General features: G+C 46.9%; 1 protein-coding gene and 1 pseudogene across 2 annotated transcripts; one reads left to right on the top strand and one right to left on the bottom strand.

Moving 5' to 3' along the window:
- Window positions 1–658: 658 nt before the first annotated feature.
- Window positions 659–1895, bottom strand: LOC110285142 (eukaryotic translation initiation factor 5 pseudogene; annotated as a pseudogene).
- Window positions 1896–4297: 2402 nt separating this feature from the next.
- Window positions 4298–18588, top strand: Proc (protein C, inactivator of coagulation factors Va and VIIIa). 2 transcript variants are annotated; one of them, XM_021150694.3, is made up of 9 exons: window positions 4298–4439; window positions 6636–6726; window positions 7577–7740; window positions 8842–8866; window positions 8986–9123; window positions 9218–9352; window positions 14765–14910; window positions 16515–16632; window positions 17898–18588. In XM_021150694.3, exons 2-9 carry the CDS (start codon window positions 6657–6659, stop codon window positions 18482–18484), a joined length of 1383 nt encoding a protein of 460 aa, XP_021006353.2. In that variant the 5' UTR covers window positions 4298–4439; window positions 6636–6656; the 3' UTR covers window positions 18485–18588. The 2 variants fall into 2 exon arrangements, with proteins under 2 accessions (XP_021006353.2, XP_021006354.1); XM_021150695.3 differs by having other exon boundaries at window positions 4318–4439; window positions 6640–6726.
- The last annotated feature ends 3276 nt before the right edge of the window (window positions 18589–21864 follow it).

The raw sequence follows: 21864 nt of genomic DNA, 5'->3' as shown, positions 1-21864 counted from the left end.
GACTGAATCTGGAGATACAACTTCATTCAAAATACTTCATTTCATAATGGCTGAGTAAGGTCATTATATTTGTTCAAGTTCTCAGTACCTAACAACCTATCAAACTCAAAAAGCCTAAGTTAAATGGGCATAACTTCCTAAAAGTGGCCAATTACCTCACTATAAGCCACTCATAACCCAAAGTCTGAAGAATGACCAAAATCAAATCTTTATTTTTTTATAGCTGTATAAATGTGATCCAAATGTGTCCAGTACTAGTTTTTTCGAAAGAAACATGCTATAAATAAGCAAACTACAACTGCTCACTGATATGTATGGACTCCCTAGATGTCTCATTGGGCTTAATTGTAGACCACTTGGGACTGGAGAGATGGCTCAGCGGTTAAGAAGAGCACTGACTGCTCTTCCAGAGGTCCTGAGTTCAATTCCCAGCAACCACATGGTGGCTCACAACCATCCATAATGAAATCTGATGCCCTCTTCTGGTGTGTCTGAAGACAGCTACAGTGTACTTTTACATATAATAAATAAATAAATATTTAAAAAAATATATAGATCACTCACAGTAATAGCTTTTTAGTACCAAGTGTAGCATGAGGTTAAGCCACTTTAGCTCTTGCGCATACATTGTTGCACTTCTGGCTGACAATGGGAAACAATTTGCAGCATTACACTGTTAAGCTAAGTTGTGGCCATTCTTTTAAACGGTGTCAATATCACCCTTGTGGTCAGACTTCAGTTTCAACTTTTCGTACACTGGCAGTCTTCGAATATACCACCTCAATATTTTCGTCTTCGTCGTCTTCCTCACCGCCAGAACATTCCTCCTCTGCTTCCTTCAACCATTTAATAAACGGCTCTGCTTCGACACGAATCTCTTGGGCAAGTTCTTTTTTCTTAGAGGCCAGCTGATAATGACCTCCTCGTCTAACAGGTCTGCATCGTACATCTCCTTCAAGATACATGGAATCTTGGCAGTCAGCTGAGTTTGATGCGTTGCTGCCACACATCCCAAACCATGAAGAAGGTACCGCTGAGCCTTTTTGTTGTTGTGACAAAAATCTTAGAAAATGGCGCCTGTATTTCGTGACTTGCTCTCTTATCTTCTCATCAAAGAGAACTTCTGTCAAAACAAGAGGCCCAGTGTTTTTTACATCCAGCCTTTCTGCCCTCAGCCACAGTTTCTTTATCAGATGAATCAATAATGCCCTCTTCTTTCTTTTTCTTAACAAAATCAAACAGGATGCTAACACGCTCTTCTTCAGTTCTTTCCAAATCCTCGCTAAGTGTCAGGCCTTTCCCATGGTCACTGATTTCATCCACTCTGTGCCTTTGGGCTTCCTCAGCTGTACCCCCCCTGCCCCCAGTCATCATCTTCCTCTTCTTCCACAGCATGCGGAGGATTAATTTCACTTGGTGGTGGAGGTGGTGGTGTCTCACTGGTGGATCCGGAGCCATTTTCCTTGTCCTTGCCATTTCTATTTTTCTTTTCCTTTGCTTTCTTTCCTGCACCAGTGTGCCTATTGTCAGGTGGGTTTTTGAGAATGAATGTACAGAGTTTATGATGTGTGTCAAGCATGCCTCGGTACCCACAGGCTTTACAAGAATCACCTGTTGTTTGCTTCTTTGGGTTGACATGCAGATCTGTTTTGGGATTCTCACACTCAGGACAGAGAACAAATTTTTAATGAATCCATCCAACATCTCATGAGGCAGCTTATTCGCCTCATGAGATCCATTGACAATGTAACAGTCATTCTTAACATCAAACTGGGTCTGTGCTCCCAGCTCACAACCAAAACATTTGGTGGGACACGTTGGAGGCCGATTAAACCCTGTACCCATATTGTCTTCTGTTGGCCAAGGCTGTCCTCTGGCTTCTACAGACATGCATGTGTGCTCACATGCACTCAATAAAAATAATGAAATAAAAAATGAAAACAAATGACAACATCTAATGAAATTAAAAGCTAAGTAGACCAGCTGTGCATCACAGTGGGCATGCATATTTTTGTGTAACCATCTGGAAAACATTTTGACCTTTAAAATGTGGTGTGAACGTAAACATGAAATCACTGCATGATTCATCAAACCCTCTCCTAGATATTTACCTAAAGGAAATGAAAATGTATGCCTACCCAAAACTCTACACACTAGTGTTCTGGCACCTGTATTTAAAGCATCTGCGTTTAATAGGGGCCAAGAACTAGTAAGTGCGTAGCTGAACCGAGCCGTGTTCATGCCATGGAGCAACTCAGCAGTAAGAAGAGACCAGCAGAAGTGACAGAGGCAAGTGAAAATGGTGTTTCTTAAGAAGTCTACTTATGCCACATATCATAGGGGTAGAAATCAGATCATGGTAGTCAAGGGCAGGGCATTTAACACTGGGATTCTGGTCCTGAGCTGAGAAGTTTCAGACAACAGCATTTCTCACTGCCTTCCAAATTTTTCCTTCCCCTTTTACTCTTAGTATGTCTTTCTTCTCATAAGGTGAGTTCAAGGCTCTATTCTGGAATCTCAAGTGTCTTGCCCTTCCTTGTCCCCACCCCACCCCACCCCCTCCCCCGCCAAGTCCTGCTGCTATATTTGCAGTAGATCTGGTTGAATTGGGGTGCGCTTGAGAGAGACATTCTCGGCAAGGGGGAATCAGAGGCTGACTCCACCCAGGACCTCAACCTGGTACAATATAGCTGCGGTAGAGTGGTGCACTGACTGTTCCCTGCCAGCAACTGGCAAAAAGGCTCACCGCCCTTGACACGCTGCTGGAGGCTAGCACGGAACACCAAACAGAGTCTCCAGGAGGTCTAAAGTCACAGGCTCTGCTGAAGAAGTGTAAGGATCTCCACCAGGCAGCCTGCCAGGCCTGCATGACTCCCTGGCAATGAACACATCGGCACGGCAATTCCCAAGCTTCATTCGGGATTTGGACGTTGTCACCTCGGACAGAGTCCATCCTGCAGGTTGGGGTTAGCATGTACATCCTGCCAGGCTTGCCAGAGAACAACTGACCTTTTGAACGAAGTCGGAAGTAGTGGAAGCGGAGGGGAGCCGCGTGTCCACTCGACATCCTTTGGTGTTTGGTAGGGTAGGAAAAGGGCGGCCGCCGACTTGTAGGGGGTCACATCTGGTGCAAGAACACCTGCAACAAGCAAGCGTTTATTTCACAAGTTCCTGGAAAGTTGGGTAGAGCCGTTGCATAGAAACAAAAAAGTTCTCTAGGGTGCACAAGCAGATGCTTGTGCGGCATTTGGCCTTTAATGCCTGAGTGACCAGGAACTCGGTGCCCCCTTTCTAGGCAGCCACCATAGCCGCTTGCAGACAGCTATTGGCTCTCGGCTTCCCACAAGTTTATTTCTGAGTACCTCACACTCCATCTCACCTCCCATCCCAGTACTTTCCTACTTCCTGTCTTGGAAGCCTCCCACCTCACCTCCAGTGTGTGTGTGTTGGGGGGACGGGGGGGGGGGACACTCTGGTGTCTGTGTCACCGCTCCTCCCACTTCAGTTTTCTGAATAGTCTCACACCTAATCAGTTTACTAAGATCTTATTCCTCCATACCAAGATGGAAAAATCTGATTGGCTCCCTGGGTCAAAAACTCCCACCCCCCCTGTACCCAAGACAGATGAACCCCCTTGGAGCCGAGCTCCCCATTCTGAGCGAGGACTTTGTGGAGCAGCAAGGTCACCAAGAGCATTAGGGAAGGGAAAAAAATGGTAGTTTCCCTGTACAGCTAGTCACAACGAAGGAAGGCGCTTAGGGAACCCTGGCAGCTTACAAAACGTAAAGGGCTACGTCTGCATAGCTCTTTTCCAGACTTCTCAGCTGGGAGCTTCTGGCAGTTTCCCGGAGTCACTCCTTTCTCTCACTAGCTCACAAAGTGGCCAGCTGAGTCAGAAGCCTTGTTCTAGTACAGGCCTGCCTCCCTCCAACGCCATCAATCAGGGCAAGTAAGGAAGACTTCTGAGTCCCACCCCCGTCCCCGTCCCCGTCCCCTGCCCCGTCAAATAGAGGGGACATCTTATCACTGATGGCATCCTAGATTGGTGATATATGTAATTATTTTTGAGTGTGCTACCCACGAACAAGCTATATCTGTTTATGGTTGCTGTTGTTTTGGTTTTTGTTTTCTTTTAAGGTTCTCATCCCTCAGTCACTGCGGGCTAAAATGAGACCACATTTGCCAATAAGTTTGAACACGCTCAACCCTCTCTCTCTCCCTCCCTTTCTGATAGACAATTCCTTCGGTAGGCAGAGGTGAGCATTGGGCACATGGAGCCTTCCAGAGCTGGGATCAGAAAGCCTCTTGTTTGTTTGTCTGGGGAGAGGGAGGCTCGGCACCAAGGGCTCAGCAAATATTTGTGGTTATGGATTAACCTGACTCCCAGACTGACATGGCGCTACCTGGACGAAATTGCAGTTTCTCCTTGGCCCACGCCTGTAAGTCCCCCTCAAGGCAAGACTGTGAAGGACTGTGGAGGGAGGGGAGGGGAGGAAAGTCCAGCTGGGAGGAAGGTGACGTTCTTGAGCTAAGGTTCTCCAGGCAGACTGAAATGTGGGACCAAGGAAAACGAGCGCCCAAACTCTGTCTGGACCAAGGCATGGGTTCCCTACAATCCAGGTGACCATTTCGACACATGAGATTTTGTGGATCAAGTGGACAGCAGTCAAAGGGCTCCCTATGATCAGGAACCATCCTCAGAGCAATCTTGAAACTCAGAACCCCACTACTCCCCTCTGCCCTGTTCTCTAAGGTGGACTCTACAATTCCGGAAGCCAGCAAAGCCGGAGAGTGAGGAGGCCAGGAGGGGCTGTGCAGCTGGGATAGGCGGGCCTGCCCAACCTGGTCTGGGGGACACTAGAGGCCTTGTGGTTTGATTACTGATTGGGGGCAGGGGTTAAGGTTCCAGAGTTGGGGCCACATAGGCTTGGCCTTGAAGCCAAACTCTGCCCTCCTCTTAGGTGTAGGCTTGTGACAAAGCTGCGTATCTCCTCCAAGCCTTTGGGTCCCTTCCCATGAAATGGAGGTGAGAATATTAATGCCTTCCTCTTGTAACAGTGACCAGTGTGTGTGTGTGTGTGTGTGTGTGTGTGTGTGTGTGTGTGTGTGTGTGTGTGTGTGTGTGCGTGTGGTGTAGTGTGGTTTCTAGTGTTCGGGATTGAACCCAGAATCTTAAACATGCCAAGTACATTCTCTCCTCCTGAACTGCAACCCTCCAGTATCCTGTACTTGTTTGTTTGTTTGTTTGTTTGTTCGGAAGCACCTGTGGTGGCACACACTTACAATCCTAGTGCTAGAGAGCAGAAACAAGTGGATCCCTTGGGCTTGCTGGCTGGCCAACCTACTTGATGAGTTCCAGGCAGTGAGAGACCTTGTCCCAAACAATAAGGTAGAAGTAAGCCATGATGGCAGGCATACCCCTTTAGAGCTAGTACTCGAGAGGCAGAAGCAGGTGGAGTTTAAGGCCAGCCTGGTCTACATAGAAGTTCCAGGATAGCCAAAAAGTAGCCAAGGCCATCCAAAAAACAAAAACAAAAAAAACAAAAACAAAACAAAACAAAACCTGGAAGGGGGAAAAAAAAAAAAACAGACATTGCCTGGGGAAGGATGAAGGACAGTCAGTCGGATTATCCCTGGTCAACACGTGTGCACAAATCTGTGCACACAAGAAAGAGCTTCACATAGGCTACTATTTGTTTTCCAACAACTCTTTTTTTAAGCCCCCCACTCTCTCTCTGTTTTTTAAAAAGATGTATTTATTTTATGTATATGAGTACACTATTGCTCTCTTCAGACACACCAGAAAAGGACATAAGATCCCATTACAGATGGTTGTGAGCTACCATGTGGCTGTTGGGAATTGAACTCAGGTCCTCTGGAAGAGTAGTCAGTGCTCTTAACCACTGAACCATCTCTCCAGCCCTTCCAACAACTCTTTATGGAAGAAACCTATTCTATCCATTTTATAAATGACAGAACTGAGGCATGGAGCAGGTAAACATCTTGTTAAATACCTCTCTCTCTCTCTCTCTCTCTCTCTCTCTCTCTCTCTCTCTCTCTCTCTCTCTCTCTCTCTCCCCAGTAGGAAATGGAATTTGCCCCAGGCAATGACTTTTTTTTTTGCTTTCATGTACCTAGAGTAAGCCCAGCTCTAAAGGCCACGAGACTGTCTGTCTGTGGACCGTGTACCCCACTCCCAGATTTACTCCCTTCCTTCCTTCCTTGCTCTGTGTGTGTGTGTGTGTGTGTGAAGAAATCAACCTCAGACATTTTCTTTAGGAGCTATTTACCTTGCTTTTTGAGACAGGGCCTCCGGATGGCCTGGAGCTAGTCACCTGGAGCTGGTCAAGCAGGCTAGGGTGGCTGGCCTAAGCAATCCACAGGATCTGCTTATCTCTGCCTCCCCAGTCCTGGGATTACAAGAACATGCCTCAGACACCTAGATTTCTGTTTAAATTTTCTATGGGTTCTGGGGATCATTCTTAAGTCTTCAAGTATGCACGGAAAGGGCTTTATTGACTAAGATATCTCCCCTGCTCAGGAATGGCCGTTTCATTCTACTTTGGGGGGAGCTGGGGGTGGGGCGGGGAGCAGCTCAGCTGTGTGGATCCTTGGAGCTTAGAAGTTCTCCTCAGACAGGTGTCAGCAGCTCCAGGATGTGGCAATTCAGAGTCTTCCTGCTGCTCATGTCCACCTGGGGAATATCTAGCACACTCGCCTATCCTGGTAAGACTGTCTCCACCTCATTGCAAGACCCTCAGAGCCTCCACTGGGCTTTCTGAGGACCTCTCTAGCGTTCCTCCCACTCCTCCCCCCCCCTACCTCTTGAACTGTGTTCTTCCTTATTGCCCTATCTACCTACCAAGCCCCTTTCTAGTCTGCCCTGCCCACCAGCTGTCTGCTGCCTTGGCCCTTCCTCTATGCGCACCGCTAAAGCCCTTCATGCAGGCTTCTGATTTGGCCCTTCCCTCTTAGCTGTTCTCCTACCTGTCAGGTGTCTCTGAGAGCCTCAGAGACACTGAGTGATAGCTTTCTGATCTCCACCTGTTCTCCCCCTGATCAAGGGGAAGAGATGGGGACTGAATGATAGAGGCTGTGGGAAATGAAGGTGAGAGGCAGGACAGGCTCACTCAGCTACGCTGGGAGACATGGAAGACAGATTCCATTTGGCAGTCTTATTCTTTCACTGCTATTTATTTATTATTAGACAACATTATGCAAGGCTATTTTCACGCACATACGACTTTGCAGTTTGAATGGCAGCAGCAGGCTCTGGCGTTGCCCCTAACCACTACGTTCTACACAAAGACACCATGTTGAGTATCCTAGGCATGTCCTGAAAGGAAGTCTGTCTGTCTGTTTCAGAGCTCATACTCTGCAAGATCTAAACTGCTGTTCTCCCATGGGGACCTGGGACCAGAGCATAAAAGCAGGCCCCAGCATCCCTCCTGGGAATTAGAATAAGACCAAAGGGATCAGGCTGAGGTCTTCCCAGGTTCTCTCTAGCAGGGGATCTGCTGATCCCTCTCGGCCCCTCTTGGGTCCCTCCACCACAATGACTCCCATCCCAAACCAGACCCAGTGTTCTCCAGCAGCAAGCATGCCCACCAGGTGCTTCGGGTCAGACGTGCCAACAGCTTCCTGGAAGAGATGCGGCCAGGCAGCCTGGAACGGGAGTGTATGGAGGAGATCTGTGACTTTGAGGAGGCCCAGGAGATTTTCCAAAATGTGGAAGACACAGTAAGGTCACAAGGCTAGGGGCAGAGGGTGGGCTGGTGGCTGGATGGGACCTAGAGGAGCAAAAGGCATGGCTACTGCCATTGAGGTCCTTTTTGGAGTCATAAGAGTTGGTTTGTCATGTGGGTGCTGATCTTATTTAAGGGCTTGCACAGGGGACTATAGGAACTAAATCAGGAATAGAGAGTCTGGGCAGCCCTCCAGTGGCCACTACTGCCTGTCTCTGTCCCTCCCTCCCTATGATCAGGTGATCTTTCTTTCCTTCACACTGACCTACACCTTATGTTTGGGGGGTGGGGTGGGAGGAGGTGATCAAACCCCTTTTTAAAAAATACTTTTTTTTAAAATTTATTTTATGGGGCTGCAGAGATGGCTCAGCGGTTAAGAGCACTGACTGCTCTTCCAAAGGTCCTGAGTTCAATTCCCAGCAACCACATGGTGGCTCACAACCATCTGTAATGGGATCCGTTGCCCTCTTCTGGTGTGTCTGAAGATATCGACAGTGTATTAATAAGCATTAAATAAATAAAAATAAGTAAATAAATAAAAGAAACAAAATGTTATAAAGATAGGTAGACATTTTTTTGAAATTTATTTTATGTATGAGTCTTCTACCTGCATGTACACCTGCATTTCAAAAGTAGGCATCAGATCCCATTACAGGTGGTTGTGAGCCACCATGTGGTTGGTGCTGGGAACTGAATTCAGGACCTCAAGAGCCGCCATTAACTGTTCTTAACCGCTGAACCATCTCTCCATCCCTGATCAAAGCTCTTTAATGTTTGTCCCCATGGGGCACTCTGGGCCTCAGTCAGTTTCTAGGAGGGGGATGATCCGGCTGAAGGAGGCAGAATAGCCCTGTAAGGGATTAAGGTACTTTCTGCAGAGGATGCTGATTTGGGAGTAGATGACCCCGTGGGCAGAGATCCAGCTGCGTGGAAAGGGGTGTTGCGGGGTGGGCAGCAAGGAGCACTACGGCAAATGTTTGTCTGGAAGCTCTTCCCCTACTAGACACCTCGTATTCAGGAGGAGGGAATACCTTGTGGGCTTCCCCTAGGTAGCCAGGCTGGGGCCCTGACACTCTACCTTTTCTTCCCCCGACAGCTGGCCTTCTGGATCAAGTACTTTGGTGAGTGAGCTCTAAGCACCTGGATGGAAAGTTGAGGCTTACTCCAGGGTCAGTGGAGGTTGGAGAGGAAAATGAAGGTATCCACATCTCCTCCTGCCCCATCCCGCTGTCTTTTGCAGACGGTGACCAGTGCTCAGCTCCACCCTTGGACCACCAGTGCGACAGCCCATGCTGCGGGCATGGCACTTGCATCGACGGCATAGGCAGCTTCAGCTGCAGCTGCGATGAGGGCTGGGAGGGCAAGTTCTGTCAGCAGGGTGAGAGGACCTCAGCGAGGCAGCAAGGTGGGCTGAGGTGGGATCTGGAACGGTAGGGCCACCAAGAGCTGTCTGCACTCTCCTTGTCTTGCAGAGTTGCGCTTCCAGAACTGTCGGAGGAACAATGGCGGCTGCTTGCACTACTGCCTGGAGGAGAGCAACGGGCGGCGCTGCGCTTGTGCCCCGGGCTATGAGCTGGCAGACGACCACATGCGCTGCAAGTCTACTGGTGAGTCAAGGCGGGAGAGCAAGCACATCTTGGGGGCCTAAGACAGGTGGACAGACCACCCTTTCCCGGACCCTGTAGATACTGTCAGTCTTCATGTACCCATAGACATACCCGGGAACACAATTGTTTATCTGTCTCTGTGTCTGCCTGTCTCTGTGCCTCTACCGAGCGCGCGCGCGCGCACACACACACACACACACACACACACACACACACTGAGCTAACCTAGAAACTAAGTCATCAGTGTCTTCCTCCGTCTATCCTGAATGTTTTGCTTCCTCACAGAACCCTGATTCTGTCATCCTTTTAGATTTTCCTTGAGTTTTTATTTGGAATGAATTTACTAATGTGTACAGTTTAAGTCGGGGGTTTCCAGGTCTTTGGATGGTGCTCAGTGTGTTTTCCAGGCCATGGCTCTTCTCATCCTTTGTACTTCTTTTGTTTCAATACTAGAGGTTGAACCTAGGGCGTGGCCACATACTAAGCAGATGTTCTTTCCAGCTGTGGCCATCTTTCTACTCTCCTTTGTCCTCCTTCTTTTCTGTTTTGAGACAAGATTTCAATAAGTCACCCAGACTGGTCTTAACCAACTCTGTAGTTCATGCAGGCTTTGAATTTGTCATCCTCCTGCCTCAACCTCCCCACTACCAAGGATTACAACAGGCCTGTGTCACCAGGCTTGGTTCTTGGAACATTTTAAGATTTATTTTCTTTTACCAAAAGTAGATTTTTTTCCCTATAAAAATATAGGGAAAACTTTAGTAAAGTGCTATATTGATTAGAACTTAAATATTAAGAGTTTTAAATTTAAAATATTGTACATATAATCTGTGTAAAATAAATATGTGAACATGTAACCTGTTTTTTAAAAAAGAAAATGGCCTGTTTTCACACAACATATTCTGATTACAGTCTCCCCGCACCCCCCCCCCAGTTCATCCCCACCTACACTCCCATCTGGATCGACACAGTTTATGTCTCTCCTTAGAAAACAGGTATCTAAGGAATACTAAAATAAAATAAGATAAATTTTAAAAACCAAAATATGACAAAACAGAAAACAATAAAGAGAAAAAAAGTCATGGGAAATGCATATAGATGCAGAGACATCTGCACACACAGGAACTCCATAAAATCCCCAAACTGGAAGCCAATGTGCATATGCAAAGGACCAACAACAAAAGCCCTGACAACATAATGAAAGACCTTCCAAAAGCCGGGTGTGATGGCGCACCCCTTTAATTCCAGCACTTGGGAGGCAGAGGCAGGCGGATTTCTGAGTTCGAGGCCAGCCTAGTCTACAGAGTGAGTTCCAGGACAGCCAGGGCTACACAGAGAAACCCTGTCTCAAAAGAAAGAAAAAAAGAAAGAAAGAAAGAAAGAAAGAAAGAAAGAAAGAAAGAAAGAAAGAAAGAAAGACCTTCCAAAGATGACCTTGACTTCAATTTATGTTGGCCATCTACTGCTGGGCATGGGGCCAAGCCTCAAGAGTGGATTGTCTTCCCAATACAACTCCCTTGGGGAGAACTTATTTTTCATGTATAAGTGGCTATCAATAGGAGATAGCTTCTGGGCTAGGAATGGGGTGTGTGTTTTCTTTACCCATGCCCTCAGCACAGTCTCTGTGAGCTCATATGTCATGTCTAGGGCTTTATTCCTTGGTGTCCTCCATCCCCTGTGGCTCTTAAACTCTTTCTGTCTCCTCTTCTGCAGAGTTCCCTGAACTCCGAGGGAAGGGATTTGACGGAGACATCCGTTTAAGGACTGAGCATGCCAAGGTCTCTCATTCTCTGTATGTTGTCTGACTGTTGGTTTCTCTATTTGTCTCCTCTGCTGCAGGAGGAAGCTTCTCTGATGACGGCTAGGAAGGCACTGATCTATGGGTATAGCAGAACGTCATTGGGAGTCATTTTGCTGCTGTGTTCCTTTAGCAGAGGAGTAGTAGTTAGTTTCCCCTACATTCCTAGCCTATCCAGGCTCAGGTTTTTGGCCATGAAAGGGCAGCATTGGGCAAGGGTTCTGTTTCGTGGAATGGGCACCTGGCAAAGAACTCAACTGGATGTAACCCATTCCTGGTACTGGAAACTTACTTTGGTGACAAGAGAGTTGGGCTCCTGTTTCCCTCATTATTTGGTGACTTCATTTAGATTGCCTTCATATACATATATACTATAGGAAACTTCAACTGTGTTAGGTTTCTGTACAGTCCCTCAAATGGCTCTGAGTTTAGCTACCCCCCCCATTCCCTCCTCCCTCTGTTCCATTCCAGGCCTTCCCCAAGTCTGCCCCTAACTATCTGTTCTATTCCCCTTTCCTAGGGAGATCTCTCCCGCCCTGTAGTCCCTTACCCTCTACCTAACCTCATTTAAGAGATTTCATACCATATTTGTTTTTCTGGGTCTGGGTTACCTCACTCAGGATGAATTTTTCCATCTATTACTCTGCCAATTCCATTATTTTATTTATTTATTATTTATTTACTTTAGAACTAAGTAATATTTCATCATGTAAAGTACCACATTTTCTTTATCTATTCGTCCACTGACAAACAGCTCCATTGTTTCCAGTTCTGGCTATGAGGAACAGAGCAGCAATGAATGCTGCTGAGCAAGTGTCTCTGTGGTAGGCTGCAGTGTCCTTGGGTATAGGCCCAAGAGTGGAATAGCTGGATCTCGAGGTAGATCAATTTCCATCTTCCTAAGAAACTGCTGCCGGGCGTGGTGGCGCACGCCTTTAATCCCAGCACTTGGGAGGCAGAGGCAGGCGGATTTCTGAGTTCGAGGCCATCCTGGTCTACAAAGTGAGTGCCAGGACAGCCAGAGCTACACAGAGAAACCCTGTCTCAAAAAAACCAAAAAAAAAAAAAAAAAAAAAAAAAAAAAAAAAAAAGAAACTGCCACAGTGATTTCCATAGTGACTGTACAAGTCTGCACTCCCACCAGCAACAGATGAGTGCTCCCACTAGCAATGGATGAGTGCTCTCACCAGCAATGGATGAGTGCTCCCACCAGCAGTGGATGAATGCTCCCACCAGCATGAATGAGTGCTCCCACCAGCAATGGATGAGTGCTCCCCTTACTCCACATCCTCAACAGTATGAGCTGCCATTTGTTTTATTGATCTTGGCCATTCTGATTACCCTAAGATGAAATTTCACAATAGTTTAGATTTGCATTTCCTTGATGACTAAGGATGTTGAAAATTTCTTTAAGAGCTTCTCAGCCATTTGTGGTTCCCTTTTTGAGAAGTCTCTGTTTCAATCCATATCCCACTTGTAAATTTGGGTTTTTTTTTTTTTTGGTTTTTCGAGACAGGGTTTCTCTGTGTAGTCCTGGCTGTCCTGGAACTCACTCTGTAGACCAGGCTGGCCTCGAACTCAGAAATCCGCCTGTCTCTGCCTCCCAAGTGCTGGGATTAAAGGCGTGCACCACCACGCCCGGCCATCTTTTTTTTTTTTTTTTTTTTTTTTTTTTTTTTTGGTGGGTTATTTTTTCTTGGCATTCAGTTTTATCTATATTTTTTTTTTTTTAGTTCTTTACATGTTTTAACTAGCAACCCTCTAGCAAATGTGTAGTTAGAAAATCTTTTCCAAGCCGGGTATGGTGGTGCATGCCTTTAATCCCAGCACTTGGGAGGCAGAGGCAGGCAGATTTCTGAGTTCAAGGCCAGCCTGGTCTACAAAGTGAGTTCCAGGACAGCCTGGAAACCCTGTCTCAAAAAAACAAAAAACAAAAAAAAAAGAAAGAAAGAAAATCTTTTCCTAGTCTTTGACTGAATAATGGTGACCTTTGCCATGCAGAAACTTTTCAGTTTCATGGAGTCCCATTTATTAATGTTGATCTTAGTGTCTGTGCTACTGATGCTCTATTCAGAAAGTCTTTGCCTGTACAAACGAATTCAAGGTTATTCCCCACCTTCTCTTCTATCAGGTTCAGAGTATCTTATTTTATGTTAAGGTCTTTGATCCACTCGTAGTTCAGTTGCCTAGAAAGCATTGAATATGGATCTTTTTGTATTCTTCTATAATCAGCCATCCAATCTAACTAGCAACCATTGTTGTCTCTCTTTTCCCACCTAGTGTGATTGAAAGTTTTGCTAGGTATAAAAGTCTGGGCTGGCATCTGTGGTCTCTTAGAGTTTGTGAATCATTCATTCAGGCCCTTCTTGCTTTTAGAGAATCCATGGAAAAGCCAGATGTTATTTAATAGGTTTCCCTTTCTATGTGACTTGGTCCTTTCCTTGCCAACGTCTAGGATTTGTTGTTGTTGTTGCTCTGTGTGTTTATCAGCTTGGTTTATTATGTGCTGAGGGGAAATCACTCTGTGGTTCAGTCTACTTGGTGTTCTTTACGCTTCTTGTAACTCGAGAGACACCCCCTTCTTTGTGTTAGGATGATTTCTTCTATGATTTTGTTAAAAATAGTTTCTGTATCTTTGACCTGTTTCTTCTCCTTCCTCTTATTCCTAGTATTCTTAAATTTGGTCTGTTCATTGTATCCCAGATTTTCTGGATATTTTGTGCTTTAAGAATGCCAGGCAAGCCTCTACCTGAGCTGTGTCGCCAGCACTGACTTTGAACTCTTGCAGGGAGCTATGTTACATTATCTTCTAATCCCTATACAGAAATACACTTTTAAACTTCTCAGGGTTTTAAAAAGATTTTTATTTTATTTTATGTGTATAGGTATTTTACCCACATGCATGCCCATTGACATGGATCCCCTGGAACTGGAGTTATAGACAGTTGTGAGCTGCCATGTGGTTGCTGGGAATTGAACCTGGGTCCTCTAGAGAAACAACCTGTGCTTGCAAATGCTACGCCATTCCTCTATACCCTAAACTTTGCATTTCAAACTGATTGTATATCTACATCAAGTTAGAAGAAGAAGAAGAAGAAGAGGAGGAGGAGGAGGAGGAAGAGAAGCTCCTCTCTAATCTGTCCCCTACTTTGAGATAGAATCTCATTTTTCTCAGGCTGACCTAAAACTCGCTATGTAGCCTAGGACGACCTTCTGCCCTATTTTCCAGTGCTATGATTACAGATGTGTGTTACTATGCCTGGTTTATGCAATACTGGGATCTAACCCAGGGCCTTATGTGTGCTACACAAGCATTCTACCAACTGAGTTACATCCTCCTGAACAGTTTATCCCTAGGAGCTTGGTGGCATCCAAACAAGGAGCCTTTCCTTATATATCTTGAGGATGATCACCTATAGCCCTGGGATGAATCCAAGATAACAGGTAGTAACGGTGCTTGGCCAACTCTTGCCAGTAGGTGGCACTATTTGATTTTGAGTCCCACACTGCACTTCTTGAAGCGTCCAGGGTGGCAGCCTAGCCTACAAACAGGAGGCCGGGGTGCTGTGGGAGTCGTGCATAGAGGGCCTTTACCACCTCTCTTTGACTTTTAGTGAATTTTCCATGTGGGAAACTGGGGAGGTGGATAGAGAAGAAACGCAAGATCCTCAAACGGGACACAGACCTAGAAGACGAACTGGAACCCGATCCAAGGATAGTCAACGGAACGCTGACGAAGCAGGGTGACAGTCCTTGGCAGGTGAGAGGAGACCATCACCTGGGACCCCTGCTGGCGTGAGAGAAGCAGTGCTGCTTGAGGGGTCCAGGTGAAGGCTGGTACAGAGAGAAATGGGCATGGTCAGGGAAGGGCATGCATCTTAGGGCATCGCCGTGACAAAACACCATGACCAAAGAAACTTGGGGAGGAAAGGGTATTACTTGGTCTCCGCTTTCACATCACAGTTGGTCATCAGATGAAGTCGGGACAGGGACTCTGGCAAGGCAGGAACATGGAGGCAGGAGTTGATAGAGGGGTGCTGCTTACTGGCTTGCTCCCCATGCTTGCTCAGCCTGCTTTGTTATAGAACCCAGGGCCACCAGTCCACATGTGGCACCACCCACAATGGGCTGTGCCATCAATCACAAATTAAGAAAATGCTCTCCAGTTGGATCTTATGGAGACATTTTCTCAACTGAGGCTTCCTCCTCTCCAACGACTCTAGCTTGTGTCAAGTTGACATAAAAACTAGCCAGCATGCTAGGTAGTGTGGCACGTGCCTTTAATCTCAGTATTCGGGAGGCAGAGGCAGGCAGATCTCTGAGTTTGAGGCCAGCCTGGTCTATAAAGCAAGCTCCAAGACAGCCAGGGGTACACAGAGAAACCCTGTCTTGAAAAAAAAAAAAAAAAAAAAAAAAAAAAAAAAACGGGGCTGGTGAGATGGCTCAGTGGGTAAGAGCACCCGACTGTTCTTCCAAAGGTCCGAAGTTCAAATCCCAGCAACCACATGGTGGCTCACAACCACCCGTAATGAGATCTGATGCCCTCTTCTGGTGTGTCTGAAGACAGCTACAGTGTACTTACATATAATAAATAAAATAAATAAATCTTAAAAAAAAAAAAAAAAAAAAAAAAGAAAAAAAAAAAACAAAGCTAAACCAAACAAAAACTAGCCAGCATAATACAGATGGGAGCAAGCAGGAAGAAGCGTTCCAGGGTCAAGGAAGAGATGGAGAGAGAGAGAGAAAGAGAGAGAGAGAGAGAGAGAGAGAGAGAGAACGCTTGTGTTGGGTGGGAACTAAGGCAGGAACTATGCTTATGGGGTAGGGAGGAGCCACAAGGGAGTACTGAGATCAAGCTTCCCCTGCTTCAACTTAGAAGCAAACCTTTACTTGTTTCTCAGTAAAAGTGTTTATCAGTAAATCCCTGGCCTCTGGGACAAAGGGCATGCCAGTAGTTCACAAATTTGAGGAGCTCAGAGACTCTGGAAATAGCTCAGTAGGATGAGGACCAAGTTGGCCCTCAGGACAGGGGCAGAGAAAGGAACAAGGGAGAGAGAGAGCCCCAAGCAGCCGGAACTGCAAAAGCTCCCCAGAGGATGCGAGGCCTGGCCCAGTCCCAGCTTTGACATCGGTGTGGCTGAGAGTGCCTATAGGAACTACAGAGGCCATGTCAGGGAGATTCCCTGACACAGGCTAATACCAGTTAGTGTCACAAATAGAAAACACTGGAAAAAAGACCTTAAGTCTATGTGTGCCGCTGGGATCAAGAACCCAGGGGAGTGTTTGAGAAACACCGGAAGCCCCTTAGGATTCAGAGATCCTATTCCAGGAATTATCAGAAGCAGTCGAATATGTTCTTTACAGGCAATCCTTCTGGACTCCAAGAAGAAGCTGGCCTGTGGAGGGGTGCTCATCCACACCTCCTGGGTGCTGACGGCAGCCCACTGCGTGGAGGACACCAAGAAGCTTACTGTGAGGCTCGGTGAGAGCTGCAGCCAGAGGCCTGGGGTGGCTCGGGGGAGGCAAGCTTGCTGACCAAGGGTGGGTGATCCTGGCAACTACATACTTAGGTTCCACAGAGGATGCGTGCAGGACAGAGGCAACTATGCTAGCACCTGCTCACACTGGGACTCCAGTCAGCTGGGATTTTTCTGGTGTTCATCTCAGATCTAGGCCCACATATCTGTTATTGAGTAGGGGTCTCCTCACTCCTACTCCTCTGGAGTCAGCTCTGTGTGGGCCTCAGCACCTGGCCATGGTCAGACCCATGATACTGTGTGAGCTTCACACAGACTGACAGGGTGGAGCTGTGTAACATTGGCCAGCCTTGCTAACTGCTCCCCTGGGAGTCTGAGGGTTCCCAAATCCAGGCCCAACTCTGTGATAAATTTCTGGAGAGGCTTTTGGTAGACGTTATACTACAAAGAAGAAAGGTGGGTCAATAAATAGCCTAGTTGTTAAAGTGAATTCTTAGTTTAATTCCAAGCACCCACATAGAATCCAGACATAGTATTTATAGCTAATCTCATGGCTGGAGATGCAGAAACAAGAGTGTCCCTGGGGCCTGCTGACCGGCCAGTCAAGCTGAATCTGTGAGCTTCGGCTTGTGTGAGTTCTGCCTCAAATACAAGGTGGAGAGCAATCAAGGAAGAAACTAAACATTGTCCCCTAGCCTCTGCATGCACTCTCACACATGCATGCACCCTCATACACATGCATCGTCATGAACACAAGCACATACAGACATATGCAAGCACGTATGTAATAACAACAACAAAAAAGGATGCCCTGAGGATGACAAAATTAATACATTGTACAACTATTCAGTCTGGACAATGCCTATGGCCCCAGAGCCCTCAGCTGCTGAAGAGGACCTGCCGCTTTTCTGTGGTCGAGATCATTCTTCCTAGCAGTGCCCTGGCCTTGCTGGTGCTCCACCTTGGGTCTTGCTGGTGCTCCTCCTTGGCCTTGCTGGTGCTCCCCTTTAGGTCTCGCTGCCCTGGAGACAATCTCTTCGTAATATTGCTCTTTGCCCCACTCCTGTCTCTGCTTGGTCTCGGGTCTACAGGAGTCTCTGGCTTCTCTGCTGTTTCAAACTTCATTTTGCTGTCCTATCTATGAATTCTGGGAGCAGGCTAGGCCCCTGCCCCTTAGGAACAGATGATGTCCTAGGGCCTACCTACTCATGCTTCTTGGCAGGAAGTCTCAGTTTCCCCGGGCTACTCTCACAGCATCCTTGCCTTGCAGGTGAGTATGATCTGCGCCGCAGGGACCACTGGGAGCTGGACCTGGACATCAAGGAGATCCTCGTCCACCCTAACTACACCCGGAGCAGCAGTGACAACGACATTGCTCTGATCCACCTGGCCCAGCCAGCCACTCTCTCCAAAACCATAGTGCCCATCTGCCTGCCAAACAATGGGCTGGCGCAGGAGCTCACTCAGGCTGGCCAGGAGACAGTGGTGACAGGCTGGGGCTATCAAAGCGACAGAATCAAGGATGGCAGAAGGAACCGCACCTTCATCCTCACCTTCATCCGCATCCCTTTGGTTGCTCGAAATGAGTGCGTAGAGGTCATGAAGAATGTGGTCTCGGAGAACATGCTGTGTGCAGGCATCATTGGGGACACGAGAGACGCCTGTGATGGTGACAGTGGGGGGCCCATGGTGGTCTTCTTTCGGGGCACCTGGTTCCTGGTGGGCCTGGTGAGCTGGGGTGAGGGCTGTGGGCACACCAACAACTATGGCATCTACACCAGAGTGGGAAGCTACCTCAAATGGATTCACAGCTACATTGGGGAAAAGGATGCCTCCCTTAAGAGCCAGAAGCTGTAGCACCCCTCCCTGCTCACCTCTGGACCCTAGAAGTCACTCTTGGAGTAAGACTGGGCTAGTGAGTACCAAGTCAGAGGACATTAAAAGAGCATGCAACAAACATACCTACCCGAGTACCTGTCTGTCTTTTCATCCTTTTTATGGGCTACTCTGGGGGAAAGTAGCATTAATTGAGCATTTACTCTACACCAAGTCTATGAAAAGAACCTGCTTAACTCCCAAAGCAGTTGTGTAGAAGATCTAGTGGGATCTGAGCTGATATCACTTCTGGGGGTGGGTGGAGGAGATTGGTTTAGAGAAAGGAATTTTTTTTTTTTAGAAGATTCTGCAAGAGATTAATAGAGCCTTTCACAGGGCCTCAGAAAGAGCCCATGTTGGTTACATCAGAAAAGCTTGCCAGTGACCTGTGGCCAGTGAGGCTCAGAATGGCCATATGGTGGAGCCAGGATTCAAACCAAGGTCACACTCCCAAACTCAGCTGCTTCTCTTTTTTATTATCCCTGGGTCTGTGTGTATGTGTGTGTGTGTGTGTGTGTGTATGTGTGTGGGTGGATACATGCATGCATGCGTGTGTGTGTGTGTTATATATGTTTGGAGACCAGAGGACAACTTCGTTTCTCAACACCATCCACTTGTTTTGTTTTGTTTTGTTTTGTTTTGTTTTGTTTTGTTTTGTTTTGTTTGTTGACATGGGGTCTCTCACTGTCCTGAAATCTACCCAGTAGGTTAGGCTGGCTGGCCACCAAACCCCACCCCACCCTGGCTTTGACAAGTGGAGACAGAAGATCAGTAGTCCACTGGGGACGTGACCAGATGTCCAGAAGGTGCTCCTCATGGTGCCCTACAGTTTTGTTGAGGAGTCTGTATAATAATGAAGCTGGGTGCAGTGGCAGCACCTGTAGCCCCCAATACAAAAGAGAAGGAAGAAGGACAAAGTCGAATGTGGAGGACAAACAGGGGAGAGAGGGGGAGAGAAAGGGAGGGAGTCTGTCTTAGAGTTTTACAGCTGTGAACAGACACCATGACCAAGGTAACTCTTGTAAGAATAACATTTAGTTGGGGCTGGCTTACAGGTTCAGAAGTTCAGTCCATTATCATCAAGGCAGGAACATGGCAGCATTCAAGGCAGGCATGGTGCAGGAGGAGCTGAGAGTTCTATATCTTCATCTGAAGATTGCTAGTAGAATACTGGCTTCCAGGCAGCTAGGATGAGGGTCTTAAAGCCCACACCCAGTGACACACCTACTCCAACAGGGCCACACCTCCTAATCGTGCCACTCCCTGGGCTGAGCATATAGAAACCACCACAGAGTCTAACTAGTGTGGTCCACTTTGCCCCCATGGAAGACCATCACTGGGGCATAGACAACCTCCAGAGCCCACCCTGACAGTTCCTGTCCCTCCCTTCTCCAGCAGTCATCAGTTTCAAATAGCTCCTCAAGGACAGATGGGACCTTGTGAGCTTCTCCCCGCTGCAGGCTGGAATGCTGGTTGGCTTGATCTTTTACAGATCTGGCATAGCTCTGTTGTTTTTAATCTATTAATTATTTGGGGGATGGAGGCCATGTGCGTGGCATGTTACATGGGTGGAGGTCAGAGGACAACTTTTGGGAGTCACTTCTCTCCTTTCAACGTGATCTAACTCAGGTTGTCAGCTTGGCAGCAAATGCCCTTACCTGGTGAGCCATCTCACTGCCCCCTCCAAAAAGCATAATTAGGTGAGACAGGATTTACATGGAAAAAAAAAAAGCTGAAAATAATTGATCAGAAGTCTTCAAATTAGTCCAGCTCTCTGTGGTTCTGAATTGGGTTAATGTTTTTTCTTCTCTGGTTGTGACGATTAATTTTGGTTGTCAATTTGACTGGATTAGGCAATAATCAATCAGTTAGCAGTTGTGTCATTCTAGTTTTGGCTACTATAATAAAAGGCTTGAGGCATGCCAACTTTATAAAGAAAAGAGATTTATTTAGCTCACCATACATACATAATAGTAAACCAAAATTTTTAAAGGTTTGCTCATATTGAAGTAGAAAAGGTCAATTACTAGATCCCGACTTACTGATTTCTTTAGTGATTTACTTAAAGCCCTGCTTGCACTGTCTGTTTGTCAAGCATGATGCCACTTGCTACCTGGAACAGAATGACCTGGAGAAAGAGCTGAGAGGTCACTGCTGACTGCCACATGTAGTCACTCTTAAGGGCTCTTTAGACCTTACTTGTTTGCCTGCCTCATCTTACAGTTCTAAAGCAAAAATGAGAACACAAGCTATACCTAGGACTGAAGCCTTTTGGGAGGTGTCCTGGCTTCGGTCCACCAGTGATATCGCTCCTCTGCTCTGGTTGGTGCTGGGGTGCTTACTCAAGAACCATCCTGGCAACAGTGTCACTTCCCACAACGGTACTGGGGATGTTTACGGAACAGCTTGTGTTGGTGTGTAAGTACGAAGCCATACGCTGCTGGTAGTAACGAGTACCTCTGACACGTCATGAGCAAAGCTGATAAATAAACACTCGGAGCCGGGCGTGGTGGCGCACGCCTTTAATCCCAGCACTCGGGAGGCAGAGGCAGGCGGATTTCTGAGTTCGAGGCCAGCCTGGTCTACAAAGTGAGTTCCAGGACAGCCAGGGCTATACAGAGAAACCCTGTCTCGAAAAACCAAAAAAAAAAAAAAAAAAAAAAAAAAAAAAAACTCGGATTTGTACTTTCATTTTCAGCAGGTAGGTGGAGTACTTCCGAAGCAGTTTGGGCAAATGCTGCCTGTGGTTTCTCAGAGACAGCACACGTCCACACTTTCCTGCCAGTGTACAAGTTTGTTCTTCCCAGCAATATCAATGACATGTGAGGAAAAGGAGATACAATCCTTAAATTCAAATTTAGCTTGGTCACAGTGATGAGAATAAGTGATTGTTGTCTGTGAGCCATAAGTGACACCTAAGTCACCCCCTCCAAGGCTTAAGGAGCATCAGAAGGGGCAGAAAGACTGAGGAAGGAGTGGCTGTTGTAGAATGCTATCTTCCAGGCATCACATGGATGCTATATTCTCTTTTTTTCTTTATAGTTTTTTGAGGCAACGTTTCTCTGTAGCTCAGGCTGTTCTGGAACTTGCTCTGTAGAACAAACTGGCCTCAAACTCACAGAGATTCACCTGCCTCTGCCTCCTGAGTGCTGGAATCAAAGGTGTACACCACCACCTGGTGGACGTTACATTCTTGGACAGATTTTTGTCCTACTAAAATCTAATTATGCAGGAGAGAGGAGCTCACAAGGCCTCACCCCTAATGAAGGATCCGTAGGCAGTTAATTGTTGCTGGAGGAGAAAAGACATTTTCTTCAGTGGTGGAGCCACTGGTAAGACACCAGATAAATGAAAAAAAAAGA

The sequence above is a fragment of the Mus caroli genome, unplaced genomic scaffold (assembly GCF_978045245.1).
Source record: "Mus caroli unplaced genomic scaffold, Mus_caroli_1 scaffold_19, whole genome shotgun sequence".
In the NCBI taxonomy this organism is placed as follows: Eukaryota; Metazoa; Chordata; class Mammalia; order Rodentia; family Muridae; genus Mus; species Mus caroli.
The sequence above is the reverse complement of the archived record's forward strand: the minus strand, read 5'-3'. Positions and strand labels throughout refer to the sequence as shown.